General features: G+C 42.2%; 1 protein-coding gene across 1 annotated transcript in view; it reads right to left on the bottom strand.

Annotated features, from left to right (window-relative positions):
• Window positions 1-17,546, bottom strand: part of EPS8 (epidermal growth factor receptor pathway substrate 8) — a 782,257-nt gene that overhangs the window by 721,109 nt on the left and 43,602 nt on the right. Inside the window, exons 3-5 of the mRNA XM_053719136.1 lie at window positions 9,504-9,577; window positions 9,184-9,310; window positions 9,007-9,095 (exon numbers count right to left, since the gene is read on the bottom strand). Of these exons, the coding sequence (XP_053575111.1) occupies window positions 9,007-9,095; window positions 9,184-9,310; window positions 9,504-9,577 (290 nt within the window). The remainder of the gene's footprint in view (window positions 1-9,006; window positions 9,096-9,183; window positions 9,311-9,503; window positions 9,578-17,546) is intronic.

The following is a 17,546-nucleotide window of genomic DNA, read 5'->3' as shown; positions in this document are numbered from 1 at the left end:
CCCACTCCAGAATCCAGGCTACTTCCCTCATTGCTAGGGAGCTCCTTGTTCCCCCCTGATGGCTGATGTAAGCCACCGAGGTTATGTTATCTGATTGGAATCTGATAAACTAGGACAAACCCAGAAGAGGTCAAGCCTTCAGAGCATTGAAGATCGCTCTAAGTTCCAAAATTTTGATTGAGAGGAGGAATTCCTGTGGCTTCCTGGCACCCCAAAACAGCTCCCCATCCTGAGAGACTTGCATCCATAGCCACAATCTTCCAGGAAGGTCTCAAGAAGGATGTCCCTTGGGACAGGTGATCTGGACAGAGCCACCAGGAGAGCGATTCTCTTGACTGGTTGTCCAGAGAAATCTGTTGAGATAGATCCGAATGATCGCCGTTCCACTGTCTCAGCATGCACAGCTGAAGTGGTCTGGAATCTGGCAAAAGGAATGATGTCCATGCTGGACACCATTAGACCAATTGCCTCCATACACTGAGTCACAGAGGGCAAGACAAGCGGAAGTTAGCTTGTAACGTCTCTGGTCTGTAAGAAATATCCTCATGGATATATAGTCTTTTATAGTACCCAGGAATTCCACCCTGGTACTGGGAATAAGAGAACTATTCTCTAAGATTATCTTCCATCCATGAGATCGAAGAGGAGATAGAAGGGCTTTCGAATGGTCCTCTGCCAGACGACAGAATGGAGCTTGAACCAGAATATTGTCCAAGTATGGCGCTACTGCTATACCTCTGGTTCTGGCCACTGCAAGCGGAGCCCCTAGAACCTTTATAAAAACTCTTGTAGCAGTAGCTAGACGAAATGGAAGTACAATAAACTGGAAGTGCTGGTCCAGGAATGCAAATCTTAGGAACTTGAAGTGTTCCTTGTGTATTGAAATGTGAAGGTAAGAATCCTTCAGATCTATCGTGGTCATGTACTGTTCTTCCTAAACTATGGGAAGGATGGACCTTATTGTCTCCATCTTGGCTCCCAGGGAGGAGAGATCCCTCACGTACCCCAGAAAGGCTTTCTCTCTTTTCTGGCCTTGAAGACAGGTTTGACAAGAATAATCTGCCCCTGGGTGGATGAGACTTGAAACCTATCCTGTATCCCTGAGCGATGGCCTCCAGGACCAACAGGTCTTGCATGTCCCCAAACCAAGTGGTCAAAAAGAGCGACAGTCTGCCCCCAACGTGATCCAGAACCAGATCAGGAGGCCGCCCCTTCATGCCGACTTTTCCTCAGCAGGCTTCTTGTTCTGCTTGGATTTATTCCAGGACTGAGCCAGCTTCCAAGTCCCCTTGAACTGCTCAGGCTTTGTGGAGGGCTGCTGACATTGGGATTTAACCGAACGAAAGGAACGAAAATTACGACCTTGTCCTTTAGGTTTGTTGTGTCTTATCCTGTGGTAAAAAGGCACCTTTGCCTCCAGTAACTGTGGAGATAATTGAGTCCAGGACCAAATAGAATCTTTCCCTTAAATGGAAGGGAAAGAAGTCTTGACTTTGAAGTCATGTCCGCAGACCAGGACTTCAGCCAGAGTGCCCTACAGGTTTGAACAGAAAAACCTGAAGCCTTGGCATTCAGGTGAATAATTTCCATATTTGCATCACAAATAAAAAAAATAACCACCCTTAAGGACTTTCTTCATTCCTGGATCACGTTGAGTGGACCCTCCACCTCGATCAACTCAGATAAGGAGTCGCACCAGTAGGTAGCCGCTCCAGCAATTGCAGCAACAGCCGCTGCTGGTTGAAGCAAATATCTGTATGTTGAAACATCTTTCTTAACAGAGTTTCTATTTTCTTATCCATGGGCTCTTTAAAAGACGAACTATCCTCAAGTGGGATAGTAGTGTGTTTAGCAAGCATGGAGATAGTGCCATCCACCTTAGGGATGGACCACCACAACTCCAAGTGAGAGTCCGGGACCAGGAACAATTTTTTAAAGGAAGAAGGGAAAAATGAAGAACCAATTCTTTCCCATTCATTCTTAAATGGATAGTAAACCCCAAAATTTAATTTTATGACTCAGATAGAACATAGAATTTTAAACAACTTTCCAATTTAATTTTATTTACATTTTCTTCATTTTTGTTATCCATTAGCCAATCACAAGAGACAAATGTGTGCAGGAACCAATTAGCAGGAGCTCCCACTAGTGATTGATATGTGCGTATTCATTTTTTAACAAAGGATACTAAGAGAATGAAGCACATTTGAAAATAGAAGTGAATGTAAAAGTGTCTTAAAATGACATGCTCTATTTGAATCATGCAAGTTTAATTTTGACTTTCCTATCCCTTTAATAATATTCGCCATCTTTACGGGAACCAGGAAAATTTGTGGCACAACCCTTTCCTCGTAGACCTAACATAATTTAGGAATCAAAGGTTCCTCAGGCAATTTGGGCTCTAGAACCTCTAACGTAGCCAAAACTTCCTTCAACAGAAAGCGTAAATGCTCAATCCTAAATCTAAAGTCTGGTTCCTCCGCAGTTGGAGGCAGCAGATTCCAACCCAGAAAGAGCACCCTCTGAAGTATCAGAGGCGCCTTCATCATCGGATAATCTTGTATCAGATAAATCCAATAAGTTAGTAGATGACCCCTGGAAAGGATAGCAATATTTAACCTTTCGCTTGCGCTTATCAGGGTGAGGTAAAGCACTAAAGGCTGCAGACACTGCCGTTTGTAATTGCTCAGTAAAGTCTGACGGTAAAAGGGCCCCTCCAGATGAAGGATTAGGAGTGCTACGGGAAGATGCATGTGTAATAGGAGATGACTGTAGGGTGCGCACCTCATAGAACTCCTCAGAGGTGGACGGCTCAGTGGTATCAAACATATTAATTTTCTTTGACATGATTAGTTTATCAAGGCACGTGGAACATAATTGATCAGGCGGGTATACCCCAGCCTCCTCACAATATAGAAAGGTATTAGATTTAGGTAAAGAGGGAGTACCCACTAACGCATCAGAATTCTTCATAGCTTGCGCTTATAAAGCAGACTATAGATAATAAGATAAAATGGCACATTTATACCCTCAATGGTTGGGGCACTAACCCCCTCCTTTGACCCAGGCCAAATAGAGAAACCGATTCTTCTCCGGTAAACCGCGCGATCAGGAAAGAGAAAATCAGTGTAACCACACCCGGTCACATGGTGTGCAATGCAGGACCATCCCTGCTATAGGAAAAAAGTGCGCCAAGCCTTTCAGGCTGCACAGCTTCCAAAAACGAAAGTAAAACTTGTACGTTTCAACATCTGCCTGAGCCACATCTCACACATGTCGCAGCATAATCATAATAAAATAAAATTATGTGATTAATCCCCTGTTTCTATAATCTATATTAACCCTTGATTCCAAACAGATAAAAGGAGCCACACAGTGACCATGTCTTCTTGCGTTATCATATATGTATAAAAAATGTAATGATCTTACCAGAATCTATGCTGTGGAACAGAAACACAGCCTTTCAAGTTTGACAGTCTTGTAGCATCGCTCCTGACATGGACTTTAGTGATGGAAGCAGGCAGTGAAACTCGTCAACACTGATTGCTTAGGAGCTGTTAATACGAGTCTGAATGGGTTTGCAGAAAGACTCTCCCTGCATCTCCAGACTCTAACATTCATCAATGCTCTCCCTGAGAGGTTGACAAGACTACTTAAAACTCCAGTCCCATTTCAAAGGAAGGCAAGAGGCATATAGGAATGGGGTCTTAAAAATTAAAATATTTGGTGGCAAGTATGACGCACACAAACAGAAAAATATTTTTTGGCGCCAATAACGTCCGGAAATAACACACTCGCGCCACAGATGACACAACCTTGTGAAAGACTTGGCGTCAACTAAGACGCTGGAAATGACAAATTTGCGTCAACAAACGTAACTTTGCGCCAAAAAAAAATCTTGCGCCAAGAATGATGCAATAAACTTTGGCATTTTGCGCCCTCGCGAGCCTAACTCTGCCCGTGAATTTAAAAGACAGTCAATTTGAAAAAAGAGACTAAACCCCAGGTAAGAAAACAAAATTTATGCTTACCTGATAAATTTATTTCTCTTGTGGTGTATCCAGTCCACTGATTCATCCATTACTTGAGGGATATTCTCCTTCCTAACAGGAAGCTGCAAGAGGATCACCCACAGCAGAGCTGTCTATATAGCTCCTCCCCTAACTGCCACCTCCAGTCATTCGACCGAAGACAAGCAAGAGAAAGGAGAACTATAGGGTGCAGTGGTGACTGTAGTTTAAAAATAAAAAACACCTGCCTTAAAATGACAGGGCGGGCCGTGGACTGGATACACCACAAGAGAAATAAATTTATCAGGTAAGCATAAATTTTGTTTTCTCTTGTAAGGTGTATCCAGACCACGGATTCATCCATTACTTGTGGGATACCAATACCAAAGCTATAGGACACGGATGGAGGGAGGGAAAAGGCAGGCGCTTAAACGGAGGGCACCACTGCCTGTAAGACCTTTCTCCCGAAAATAGCCTCCGAAGACGCAAAAGTATCAAATTTGTAGAATTTAGAAAAAGTATGAAGCGAAGACCAAGTCGCCGCCTTACAAATCTGTTCAACAGAAGCCTCATTTTTAAAAGCCAATGTGGAAGCCACTGCTCTAGTGGAATGAGCTGTAATTCTTTCAGGAGGCTGCTGGCCAGCAGTCTCATAAGCTAAGCGGATTATACTTCTTAACCAAAAAGAAAGAGAAGTTGCTGAAGCCTTTTGGCCTTTCCTCTGTCCAGAGTAGACAACAAACAATGCAGATGTTTGACGAAAATCTTTAGTAGCTTGTAAATAAAACTTTAAAGCACGAACCACGTCAAGATTGTGTAAAAGACGGTCTTTCTTTGAAGAAGGATTAGGACACAGTGACGGAACAACAATCTCCTGATTGATATTCTTATTAGATACCACCTTAGGAAGAAACCCAGGTTTGGTACGCAAAACTACCTTATCTGCATGGAAGATCAGATAAGGGGAATCACACTGCAAGGCAGATAACTCTGAAACTCTTCGAGCCGAAGAGATAGCTACCAGAAACAGAACTTTCCAAGATAAAAGCTTGATATCTATGGAATGCAGAGGTTCAAACGGAACCCCTTGAAGAACTTTTAGAACTAAATTTAAACTCCATGGCGGAGCAACAGGTTTAAACACAGGCTTGATTCTAACTAAAGCCTGACAAAACGCCTGAACGTCTGGAACATCCGCCAGACGCTTGTGCAAAAGAATAGACAAAGCAGAAATCTGTCCCTTTAAGGAACTAGCTGACAATCCCTTGTCCAATCCTTCTTGGAGAAAAGATAATATCATGGGAATCCTGACTTTACTCCATGAGTAACCCTTGGATTTACACCAATGAAGATATTTACACCATATCTTATGATAAATTTTCCTGGTGACAGGCTTTCGAGCCTGAATTAAGGTATCAATGACCGACTCAGAGAAACCACGTTTTGATAAAATCAAATGTTCAATCTCCAAGCAGTCAGACGCAGAGAAATTAGATTTGGATGGTTGAAAGGACCCTGAAGTAGAAGGTTCTATCTCAGTGGTAGAGTCCATGGTGGAAGGGATGACATGTCCACCAGATCTGCATACCAAGTCCTGCGTGGCCACGCAGGTGCTATCAAAATCACTGAAGCTCTCTCCTGCTTGATCTTGGCAATCAGACGAGGAAGCAGAGGAAACGGTGGAAACACATAAGCCAGGTTGAAAGACCAAGGTGCTGCTAGAGCATCTCTCAGCGCTGCATTGGGATCCCTGGACCTGGATAAGTAACAAGGAAGCTTGGCGTTCTCTATGAAATTTTTACAGTGTATATAATAGACTAAAATAGCATTGCACCCACTTGCAAATGGATGATTAACCCCTCAGGTTCAAAATCGAAGCAAAAAAAAAAACGGTAAAAAACGTTAAAACAGTCACAAGCAAACTGCCACAGCTCTACTGTGGCTCCTACCTTACCATAAAACGACTTTTGTAGGCACAAAAACCCTTTACAGAGGCCCAATATGTCAGGGGACTCCTTCAGGGAAGCTGGATGTCTCAGAATGTAAAAACAACTGCGCAATTAGAGCGCAAAAATAGGCCCCTCCCACCATGCACTCAAAGTCAGAGGGCCTTAAAAAACTATTCCTAGGAGTAAAATAACAGCCATGTGGAAAACTAGGACCCAAACAAAGATTTATCACCTCAGTAAAAAACGTTCTTTATACATATGCAAACGTTTTACATATTAAGCCATAATAGAAAGTAATATGAAAATTACTTTTTACTGCAAGCATGATGCCATTCGTTTATTAAATCACTGCAATCAGGCTTACCTTAACTATATCAGGCACTGTCAGCATTTTCTAGTTCTTATCATCCTCTAGAAAATAATATACTGAACATACCTCAGGGCAGTTAATTCTGCAGGCCGTTCTCCCAGCTGAAGTTTCCTCATACTCTTCAGTTATGTGTGAGAACAGCAGTGGACCTTAGTTACAACCTGCTAAGATCATAAAAAACCTCAGGCAAATTCTTCTTCTAATTTCTGCCTGAGGTAAAAAAACAGTACAACCGGCACCGTTTAAAAATAACAAACTTTTGATTGAAGATAAACTACACTAATTCACCACATCTCTCTAGCTACTTCCCTTGTCGAGAGCTGCAAGAGAATGACTGGAGGTGGCAGTTAGGGGAGGAGCTATATAGACAGCTCTGCTGTGGGTGATCCTCTTGCAGCTTCCTGTTGGAAAGGAGAATATCCCACAAGTAATGGATCAATCCGTGGTCTGGATACACCTTACAAGAGAAATAAATTTTCCTAAAAAAGCATTTCCCAGATATGAAACTGACAGTCTGCAAAAGGAATTATACTGAAAACCTGAATCATAACAAATATAAGTACAATACATATATTTATATATTTAGAACTTTATATAAATGCATAAAGTGCCAAACCATAGCTGAGGTGTCTTAAGTAATGAAAACATACTTACCTAAAGACACCCATCCACATATAGCAGATAGCCAAACCAGTACTGAAACGGTTATCAGTAGAGGTAATGGAATATGAGAGTATATTGTCGATCTGAAAAGGGAGGTAGGAGATGAATCTCTACGACCGATAACAGAGAACCTATGAAATAGATCCCCGTGAGGAAAACCATTGCATTCAATAGGTGATACTCTCTTCACATCCCTCTGACATTCACTGTAGTCTGAGAGGAATCGGGCTTCAAAATGCTGAGAAGCGCATATCAACGTAGAAATCTTAGCACAAACTTACTTCACCACCTCCATAGGAGGCAAAGTTTGTAAAACTGAATTGTGGGTGTGGTGAGGGGTGTATTTATAGGCATTTTGAGGTTTGGTAATTGAGATATACCCTAGTTACAGGGAGGGGGCGCTAAACCTAGAGGTAACAATAAGCTGAAAAATTAAATATGTACTCAATAGTGTGAATCTTACTTATCATATAAATAGTACAATCTTATATATATATATATATATATATATATATATATATATATATATATATACACACACACACACACAAGGAGTATCTTGAAGATAACAATAGAATATTAGTATAAGTAAATTGTCCCTTTTGACCATTCAGTATAACAGAGTCCTCTTTAATTCCAAAGGGACAGGTGCTGGCTGCCTCCTCCTCACCGACAGGTCTGGGTAGGCTATAAAAAATAAGGAAGAATAGAGGGGCGCCTCATGTGTGGTATCATCAGATATATTTGGATTATAATGACAAATCAAGCCAAATGGGTACTCACATATTACAGAAGCACACTTATGTACTAGTAGGTACAGGCTGTACATTTAGACAGATGTAACAGCTCACCCACTGTAGAATTTCTCTTTATGCGGCAGTGCTGGGATGGAGTGAAGCACAAACACAGGCACTACATGTGCAGATCATTCAGTGTAATTGTATTCACTTTATTAAATTCCCAAGTGGGTACTCACATTTAAGCTGAGCACACATATGTGCTGGTAGGAACAGGCTGGCAGATTGGGGAGAGGTGAGTTAGCTCACCCCATACATAGATATCCAAATATGGGTTGTATTTCAGGAGTGTATAAGTTCACACAAGAATTACATTTGTCACTTAATGTCGACAGACAATATGGTAAAGCTCCTTTTTCCTGATGCTAACAGATTCATATTCACAATGCTCTATGATAGTAATTTCTATATGTGAACTTCCGTCAGGACCTTATAGATGTGTAACTCCCGCTCCCCAACCATCTAAGTTCTTACTATGTGTCACTAACCAAATGTTTGTATGTCAAGCGCAATGCTTCTCCATATTTACTTTCAGCTGCAGTGTGGCTATAATCAAGACACGGTACACTTCCGTGTTTCGGTTCAGCTGAAATCTAATTGGTCTGTATACGTTGATGCTGGAGAGGTGGGGGCGTATCTACTCTAGACAACTCTAGAGCAGATAACCCTATTTTGAGGTTTGGGAAACTTTGCCCCTCCTGGTAGGATTGTATATCCCATACGTAACTAGCTCATGGACTCTTGCCAATTACATGAAAGAAATCTAATCTAACACTTCACTTTACCTCTTCCTATCACTAACGTAGTCAAAGAGAATGACTGGGGTGGGAGGGAAGGGAGGAGCTATTTATCAGTTCTGCTGTGGTGCTCTTTGCCTCCTCCTGCTGACCAGGAGGTGAATATCCCATTAGTAATTAAGATGATCTGTGGACTCATTGTGTCTTAAAAAAGAAAGTATATTTATTGTAGACAGAGTATATACATCTTACTCATTGTTAGGTCATACCAATTGGAAATTATTATTAAAAAAAACAGGACATTGTAAAGTGATAAACTGGCATAAATCGTGTGTTAGCTATAATAGATGTGCACTTCTTCTGAGATTGATTTTAGAAGTGTGTCCCGTACAGGTAAATATGTTAAGCTGGCAGCGCCAATGCATTACCCTGCCTATTACCCACTAACCATTATTTGGATGTCACAGAAATATTACATACCAAAAGGTTCATTCCATGCTTGAACTTCTGGAAGCAATCAATGAACTCCTCATGGGGAGGCGGCTGTGCACGCAGTGTGAGAACGCCCTCTAGCAAAACAAACCACAGGAGAATGGTGATTAGGGAAGGATATTAATTCCACCATGATCTACAGCCACACACACAGATCACGCTCACCTCCTGGGCCCAGCTTATAACTTCGCTTGTACTTCTTGCGCTTGGATAATTGTGTATACGCTTCTGCTGCCTTCTGAAGTTTCATAATAAAGAATTCAATATCATCTAAAATGTGGTTTAAAATTTGCTACAAAAAAAAAATAAAAATTGTTTTTACAGATATGTCAATATAAAATTACACTACGATAAACTGGCACGTTCAACTCTTTGTCTAAACAACCAGGTATAAATAAAAAATATTCAGAAAACAAAACAAATAGAATTCAGATGTTAATCAAGTCACTAGATTGCTTTTTTGTTCTTAAGAGAACCACACTCACCACATCACGATCAATTCTACCTGCGGCCATCTCAGGTGTTTCATCCAGGTTATAATTTAGCTGAAGACTCTCATCTGCAACACAAAAAAAAGCAAATATATGAAAATGAATAAAATACCAAAAAATGTCCTGAAACCCTAGCTATACTTCCTAACCATACTAAAAACTCAGTAACACAAATATAACAATGGGTGCGTGTTGTTACTAATCATAAAACAATAAGTAGTAACCGCCCTGACCTCAGTCTGTCACTAGTTATACAACACTGTGTAGTTACCGCCCTGACCTCAGTCTGTTACTAGTTATACAACACAGTGTAGTTACTGCCCTGACCTCAGTCTATCACTAGTTATACAACACTGTGTAGTTACCGCCCTGACTTCAGTCTGTTACTAGTTATACAACACTGTGTAGTTACAGCCCTGACCTCAGTCTGTCACTAGTTATACAACACTGTGTAGTTACTATCCTGACCTCCGTCTATCACTAGTTATACAACACTGTGTAGTTACAGCTCTGACCTCAGTCTATCACTAGTGATACAACGCTGTGTAGTTACCACCCTGACCTCAGTCTGTTACTAGTTATACAACACTGTGTAGTTACTATCCTGACCTCAGTCTATCACTAGTTATACAACACTGTGTAGTTACAGCCCTGACCTCAGTCTGTCACTAGTTATACAACACTGTGTAGTTACAGCCCTGACCTCAGTCTGTCACTAGTTATACAACACTGTGTAGTTACTATCCTGACCTCGGTCTATCACTAGTTATACAACACTGTGTAGTTACAGCCCTGACCTCAGTCTGTTACTAGATATACAACACTGTGTAGTTACAGCCCTGACCTCAGTCTGTCACTAGTTATACAACACTATGTAGCTACTATCCTGACCTCAGTCTATCACTAGTTATACAACACTGTGTAGTTACAGCCCTGACCTCAGTCTATCACTAGTGATACAACACTGTGTAGTTACCACCCTGACCTCAGTCTGTTACTAGTTATACAACACTGTGTAGTTACTGCCCTGACCTCAGTCTGTCACTATACAACACTGTGTAGTTACCGCCCTGACTTCAGTCTGTTACTAGTTATACAACACTGTGTAGTTACAGCCCTGACCTCAGTCTATCACTAGTGATACAACACTGTGTAGTTACCACCCTGACCTCAGTCTGTTACTAGTTATATAACACTGTGTAGTTACCGCCCTGACCTCAGTCTGTCACTAGTTATACAACACTGTGTAGTTACAGCCCTGACCTCAGTCTGTCATTAGTTATACAACACTGTGTAGTTACTATCCTGACCTCGGTCTATCACTAGTTATACAACACTGTGTAGTTACCGCCCTGACCTCAGTCTATCACTAATTATACAACACAGTGTAGTTACCGCCCTGACCTCAGTCTATCACTAGTTATACAACACGGTGTAGTTACCGCCCTGACCTCAGTCTGTCACTAGTTATGCAACACTGTGTAGTTACAGCCCTGACCTCAGTCTGTCACTAGTTATACAACACTGTGTAGTTAATGCCCTGACCTCAGTCTGTCACTAGTTATACAACACTGTGTAGTTACCGCCCTGACCTCTGTTTATCACTAATTATACAACACTGTGTAGTTACAGCCCTGACCTCAGTCTGTCACTAGTTATACAACACTGTGTAATTACCACCCTGACCTCAGTTTGTCACTAGTTATACAACACTGTGTAGTTACCGCCCTGACATCAGTCTATCACTAGTTATACAACACTGTTTTGTTACCGCCCTCACCTCAGTCTGTCACTAGTTATACAACACTGTGTAGTTAATGCCCTGACCTTAGTCTGTCACTAGTTATACAACACTGTGTAGTTAATGCCCTCACCTCAGTCTGTCACTAGTTATACAACACTGTGTAGTTACCGCCCTCACCTCAGTCTGTCACTAGTTATACAACACTGTGTAGTTACCGCCTTGACCTCAATCTGTCAATAGTTATACAACACTATGTAGTTACCGCCTGACCTCTGTCTCTCACAAGTTATACAACACTGTGTAGTTACCACCATGACCTCAGTCTGTCACTAGTTATACAACACTGTGTAGTTACCACCATGACCTAAGTCTGTCACTAGTTATACAACACTGTGTAGTTACCGCCCTGACCTCAGTCTGTCACTAGTTATACAACACTGTGTACTTACCACCATGACCTCAGTCTGTCACTAGTTATACAACACTGTGTAGTTACCGCCCTGACCTCAGTCTGTTACTAGTTATATAACACTGTGTAGTTACCGCCCTGACCTCAGTCTGTCACTAGTTATACAACACTGTGTAGTTACAGCCCTGACCTCAGTCTGTCATTAGTTATACAACACTGTGTAGTTACTATCCTGACCTCGGTCTATCACTAGTTATACAACACTGTGTAGTTACCGCCCTGACCTCAGTCTATCACTAATTATACAAAACTGTGTAGTTACAGCCCTGACCTCAGTCTGTCAATTGTTATACAACACTGTGTAGTTACCGCCCTGACCTTTGTCTCTCACTAGTTATACAACACTGTGTAGTTACCGCCCTGACCTCAGTCTATCACTAATTATACAACACAGTGTAGTTACCGCCCTGACCTCAGTCTATCACTAGTTATACAACACGGTGTAGTTACCGCCCTGACCTCAGTCTGTCACTAGTTATGCAACACTGTGTAGTTACAGCCCTGACCTCAGTCTGTCACTAGTTATACAACACTGTGTAGTTAATGCCCTGACCTCAGTCTGTCACTAGTTATACAACACTGTGTAGTTACCGCCCTGACCTCTGTTTATCACTAATTATACAACACTGTGTAGTTACAGCCCTGACCTCAGTCTGTCACTAGTTATACAACACTGTGTAGTTACCACCCTGATCTCAGTTTGTCACTAGTTATACAACACTGTGTAGTTACCGCCCTGACATCAGTCTATCACTAGTTATACAACACTGTTTTGTTACCGCCCTCACCTCAGTCTGTCACTAGTTATACAACACTGTGTAGTTAATGCCCTGACCTTAGTCTGCCACTAGTTATACAACACTGTGTAGTTAATGCCCTGACCTTAGTCTGTCACTAGTTATACAACACTGTGTAGTTAATGCCCTCACCTCAGTCTGTCACTAGTTATACAACACTGTGTAGTTACCGCCCTCACCTCAGTCTGTCACTAGTTATACAACACTGTGTAGTTACCGCCCTGACCTCAATCTGTCAATAGTTATACAACACTATGTAGTTACCGCCTGACCTCTGTCTCTCACAAGTTATACAACACTGTGTAGTTACCACCATGACCTCAGTCTGTCACTAGTTATACAACACTGTGTAGTTACCACCATGACCTCAGTCTGTCACTAGTTATACAACACTGTGTAGTTACCGCCCTGACCTCAGTCTGTCACTAGTTATACAACACTGTGTAGTTACCACCATGACCTCAGTCTGTCACTAGTTATACAACACTGTGTAGTTACCGCCCTGACCTCAGTCTGTCACTAGTTATACAACACTGTGTAGTTACCGCTCTCACCTCTTTCTATCACTAGTTATACAACACTGTGTAGTTACCACCCTGACCTCAGTCTGTCACTAGTTATACAACACTGTGTAGTTACCGCCCTGACCTCAGTCTGTCACTAGTTATACAACACTGTGTAGTTAATGCCCTGACCTCAGTCTATCAGTAGTTATACAGCTCTGTGTAGTTACCGCCCTGACCTCAGTCTGTCACTAGTTATACGACACTGTGTAGTTACCTGCCTGACCTCTGTCTGTCACTAGTTATACAACACTGTGTAGTTACCGCCCTGACCTCAGGCTGTCACTAGTTATACAACACTGTGTAGTTAATGCCCTGACCTCAGTCTGTCACTAGTTATACAACACTGTGTAGTTACCGCCCTGACCTGTTTATCACTAATTATACAACACTGTGTAGTTACCGTCCTCACCTCTGTCTATCACTAGTTATACAACACTGTGTAGTTAATGCCCTGACCTTAGTCTGCCACTAGTTATACAACACTGTGTAGTTAATGCCCTCACCTCAGTCTGTCACTAGTTATACAACACTGTGTAGTTACCGCCTGACCTCAGTCTGTTACTAGTTATACAACACTGTGTAGTTACCGCCTGACCTCAGTCTGTTTCTAGTTATACAACACTGTGTAGTGACTGCCCTGACCTGTCTATCACAAGTTATACAACACTGTTTTGTTACCGCCCTCACCTCAGTCTGTCACTAGTTATACAACACTGTGTAGTTAATGCCCTGACCTTAGTCTGCCACTAGTTATACAACACTGTGTAGTTAATGCCCTGACCTTAGTCAGTCACTAGTTATACAACACTGTGTTGTTAATGCCCTCACCTCAGTCTGTCACTAGTTATACAACAATGTGTAGTTACCGCCCTCACCTCAGTCTGTCACTAGTCATACAACACTGTGTAGTTACAGCCCTGACCTCAGTCTGTCACTCATTATACAACACTGTGTAGTTACCACCATGACCTCAGTCTGTCACTAGTTATACAACACTGTGTAGTTACCACCCTGACCTCAGTCTGTTACTAGTTATACAACACTGTGTAGTTACCGCCCTGACCTCTGTCTCTCACTAGTTATACAACACTGTGTAGTTACCACCCTGACCTCAGTCTGTCACTAGTTATACAACACTGTGTAGTTACAGCCCTGACCTCAGTCTGTCACTAGTTATACAACACTGTGTAGTTACCGCCCTCACCTCTTTCTATCACTAGTTATACAACACTGTGTAGTTACCACCCTGACCTCAGTCTGTCACTAGTTATACAACACTTTGTAGTTACCGCCCTGACCTCAGTCTGTCACTCGTTATACAACACTGTGTAGTTACCGTCCTCACCTCTGTCTATCACTAGTTATACAACACTGTGTAGTTACCTCCCTGACCTCTGTCACTAGTTATACAACACTGTGTAGTTAATGCCCTGACCTCAGTCTATCACTAGTGATACAACACTGTGTAGTTACCGCCCTGACCTCAGTCTGTCACTAGTTATAAGACACTGTGTAGTTACCTCCCTGACCTCTGTCACTAGTTATACAACACTGTGTAGTTACTGCCCTGACCTCAGTCTGTCACTAGTTATACAACACTGTGTAGTTACCGTCCTCACCTCTGTCTATCACTAGTTATACAACACTGTTTTGTTACCGCCCTGACCTCAGTCTGTCACTAGTTATACAACACTGTGTAGTTACCACCATGACCTCAGTCTGTCACTAGTTATACAACACTGTGTAGTTACCGCCCTGACCTCAGTCTGTCACTTGTTATACAACACTGTGTAGTTACCTCCCTGACCTCAGACTGTCACTAGTTATACAACACTGTGAAGTTACTACCCTGACCTCAGTCTGTCACTAGTTATACAACACAGTGTAGTTACCGCCCTGACCTCAGTCTATTACTAGTTATACAACACTGTGTAGTTACCGCCCTGACCTCAGTCTGTTACTAGTTATACAGCACGAGCACTGTGTAGTTACAGCCCTGACCTCAGTCTGTCACTAGTTAAACAACACTGTGTAGTTACTATCCTGACCTCAGTCTATCACTAATTATACAACACTGCGTAGTTTATGCCCTCACCTCAGTCTGTCACTAGTTCTACAACACTATGCAGTTACCGCCCTGACCTCAGTCTGTCACTAGTTATACAGCACGAGCACTGTGTAGTTACAGCCCTGACCTCAGTCTGTCACTAGTTAAACAACACTGTGTAGTTACTATCCTGACCTCAGTCTATCACTAATTATACAACACTGCGTAGTTTATGCCCTCACCTCAGTCTGTCACTAGTTCTACAACACTATGCAGTTACCGCCCTGACCTCAGTCTGTCACTAGTTATACAACACTGGCCTCAGTCTATCACTAATTATACAACACAGTGTAGTTACCGCCCTGACATCAGTCTGTCACTAGTTATACAACACTGTGTAGTTACCGCCCTGACATCAGTCTATCACTAGTTATACAACACTGTTTTGTTACCGCCCTCACCTCAGTCTGTCACTAGTTATACAACACTGTGTAGTTAATGCCCTGACCTTAGTCTGCCACTAGTTATACAACACTGTGTAGTTAATTCCCTGACCTTAGTCTGTCACTAGTTATACAACACTGTGTAGTTAATGCCCTCACCTCAGTCTGTCACTAGTTATACAACACTGTGTAGTTACCGCCCTCACCTCAGTCTGTCACTAGTTATACAACACTGTGTAGTTACCGCCCTGACCTCAATCTGTCAATAGTTATACAACACTATGTAGTTACCGCCTGACCTCTGTCTCTCACAAGTTATACAACACTGTGTAGTTACCACCATGACCTCAGTCTGTCACTAGTTATACAACACTGTGTAGTTACCACCATGACCTCAGTCTGTCACTAGTTATACAACACTGTGTAGTTACCGCCCTGACCTCAGTCTGTCACTAGTTATACAACACTGTGTAGTTACCGCTCTCACCTCTTTCTATCACTAGTTATACAACACTGTGTAGTTACCACCCTGACCTCAGTCTGTCACTCGTTATACAACACTGTGTAGTTACCGCCCTGACCTCAGTCTGTCACTAGTTATACAACACTGTGTAGTTACCGTCCTCACCTCTGTCTATCACTAGTTATACAACACTGTGTAGTTAATGCCCTGACCTCAGTCTATCACTAGTTATACAACACTGTGTAGTTATCACCCTGACCTCAGTCTGTCACTAGTTATACGACACTGTGTAGTTACCTGCCTGACCTCTGTCTGTCACTAGTTATACAACACTGTGTAGTTACCGTCCTCACCTCTGTCTATCACTAGTTATACAACACTGTGTAGTTAATGCCCTGACCTTAGTCTGCCACTAGTTATACAACACTGTGTAGTTAATGCCCTGACCTTAGTCAGTCACTAGTTATACAAGACTGTGTAGTTAATGCCCTGACCTTAGTCTGCCACTAGTTATACAACACTGTGTAGTTAATGCCCTCACCTCAGTCTAACACTAGTTATACAACACTATGTAGTTACCGCCTGACCTCAGTCTGTCACTAGTTATACAACACTGTGTAGTGACTGCCCTGACCTGTCTATCACTAGTTATACAACACTGTTTTGTTACCGCCCTCACCTCAGTCTGTCACTAGTTATACAACACTGTGTAGTTAATGCCCTGACCTTAGTCTGCCACTAGTTATACAACACTGTGTAGTTAATGCCCTGACCTTAGTCAGTCACTAGTTATACAACACTGTGTAGTTACCGCTCTCCCCTCTTTCTATCACTAGTTATACAACACTGTGTAGTTACCACCCTGACCTCAGTCTGTCACTAGTTATACAACACTGTGTAGTTACCGCCCTGACCTCAGTCTATCACTAGTTATACAACACTGTGTAGTTAATGCCCTGACCTCAGTCTATCACTAGTTATACAACACTGTGTAGTTACCGTCCTCACCTCTGTCTATCACTAGTTATACAACACTGTGTAGTTAATGCCCTGACCTCAGTCTGTCACTAGTTATACAACACTGTGTAGTTACCGTCCTCACCTCTGTCTATCACTAGTTATACAACACTGTGTAGTTAATGCCCTGACCTTAGTCTGCCACTAGTTATACAACACTGTGTAGTTAATGCCCTGACCTTAGTCAGTCACTAGTTATACAAGACTGTGTAGTTAATGCCCTGACCTTAGTCTGCCACTAGTTATACAACACTGTGTAGTTAATGCCCTCACCTCAGTCTAACACTAGTTATACAACACTATGTAGTTACCGCCTGACCTCAGTCTGTTACTAGTTATACAACACTGTGTAGTTACCGCCCTGACCTCAGTCTGTCACTAGTTATACAACACTGTGTAGTGACTGCCCTGACCTGTCTATCACTAGTTATACAACACTGTTTTGTTACCGCCCTCACCTCAGTCTGTCACTAGTTATACAACACTGTGTA

The sequence above is a fragment of the Bombina bombina genome, chromosome 6, assembly GCF_027579735.1.
Source record: "Bombina bombina isolate aBomBom1 chromosome 6, aBomBom1.pri, whole genome shotgun sequence".
Classification (NCBI taxonomy): Eukaryota; Metazoa; Chordata; class Amphibia; order Anura; family Bombinatoridae; genus Bombina; species Bombina bombina.
Note: the sequence above shows the minus strand (reverse complement) of the source record. Positions and strands in the feature narration are given on the sequence as shown.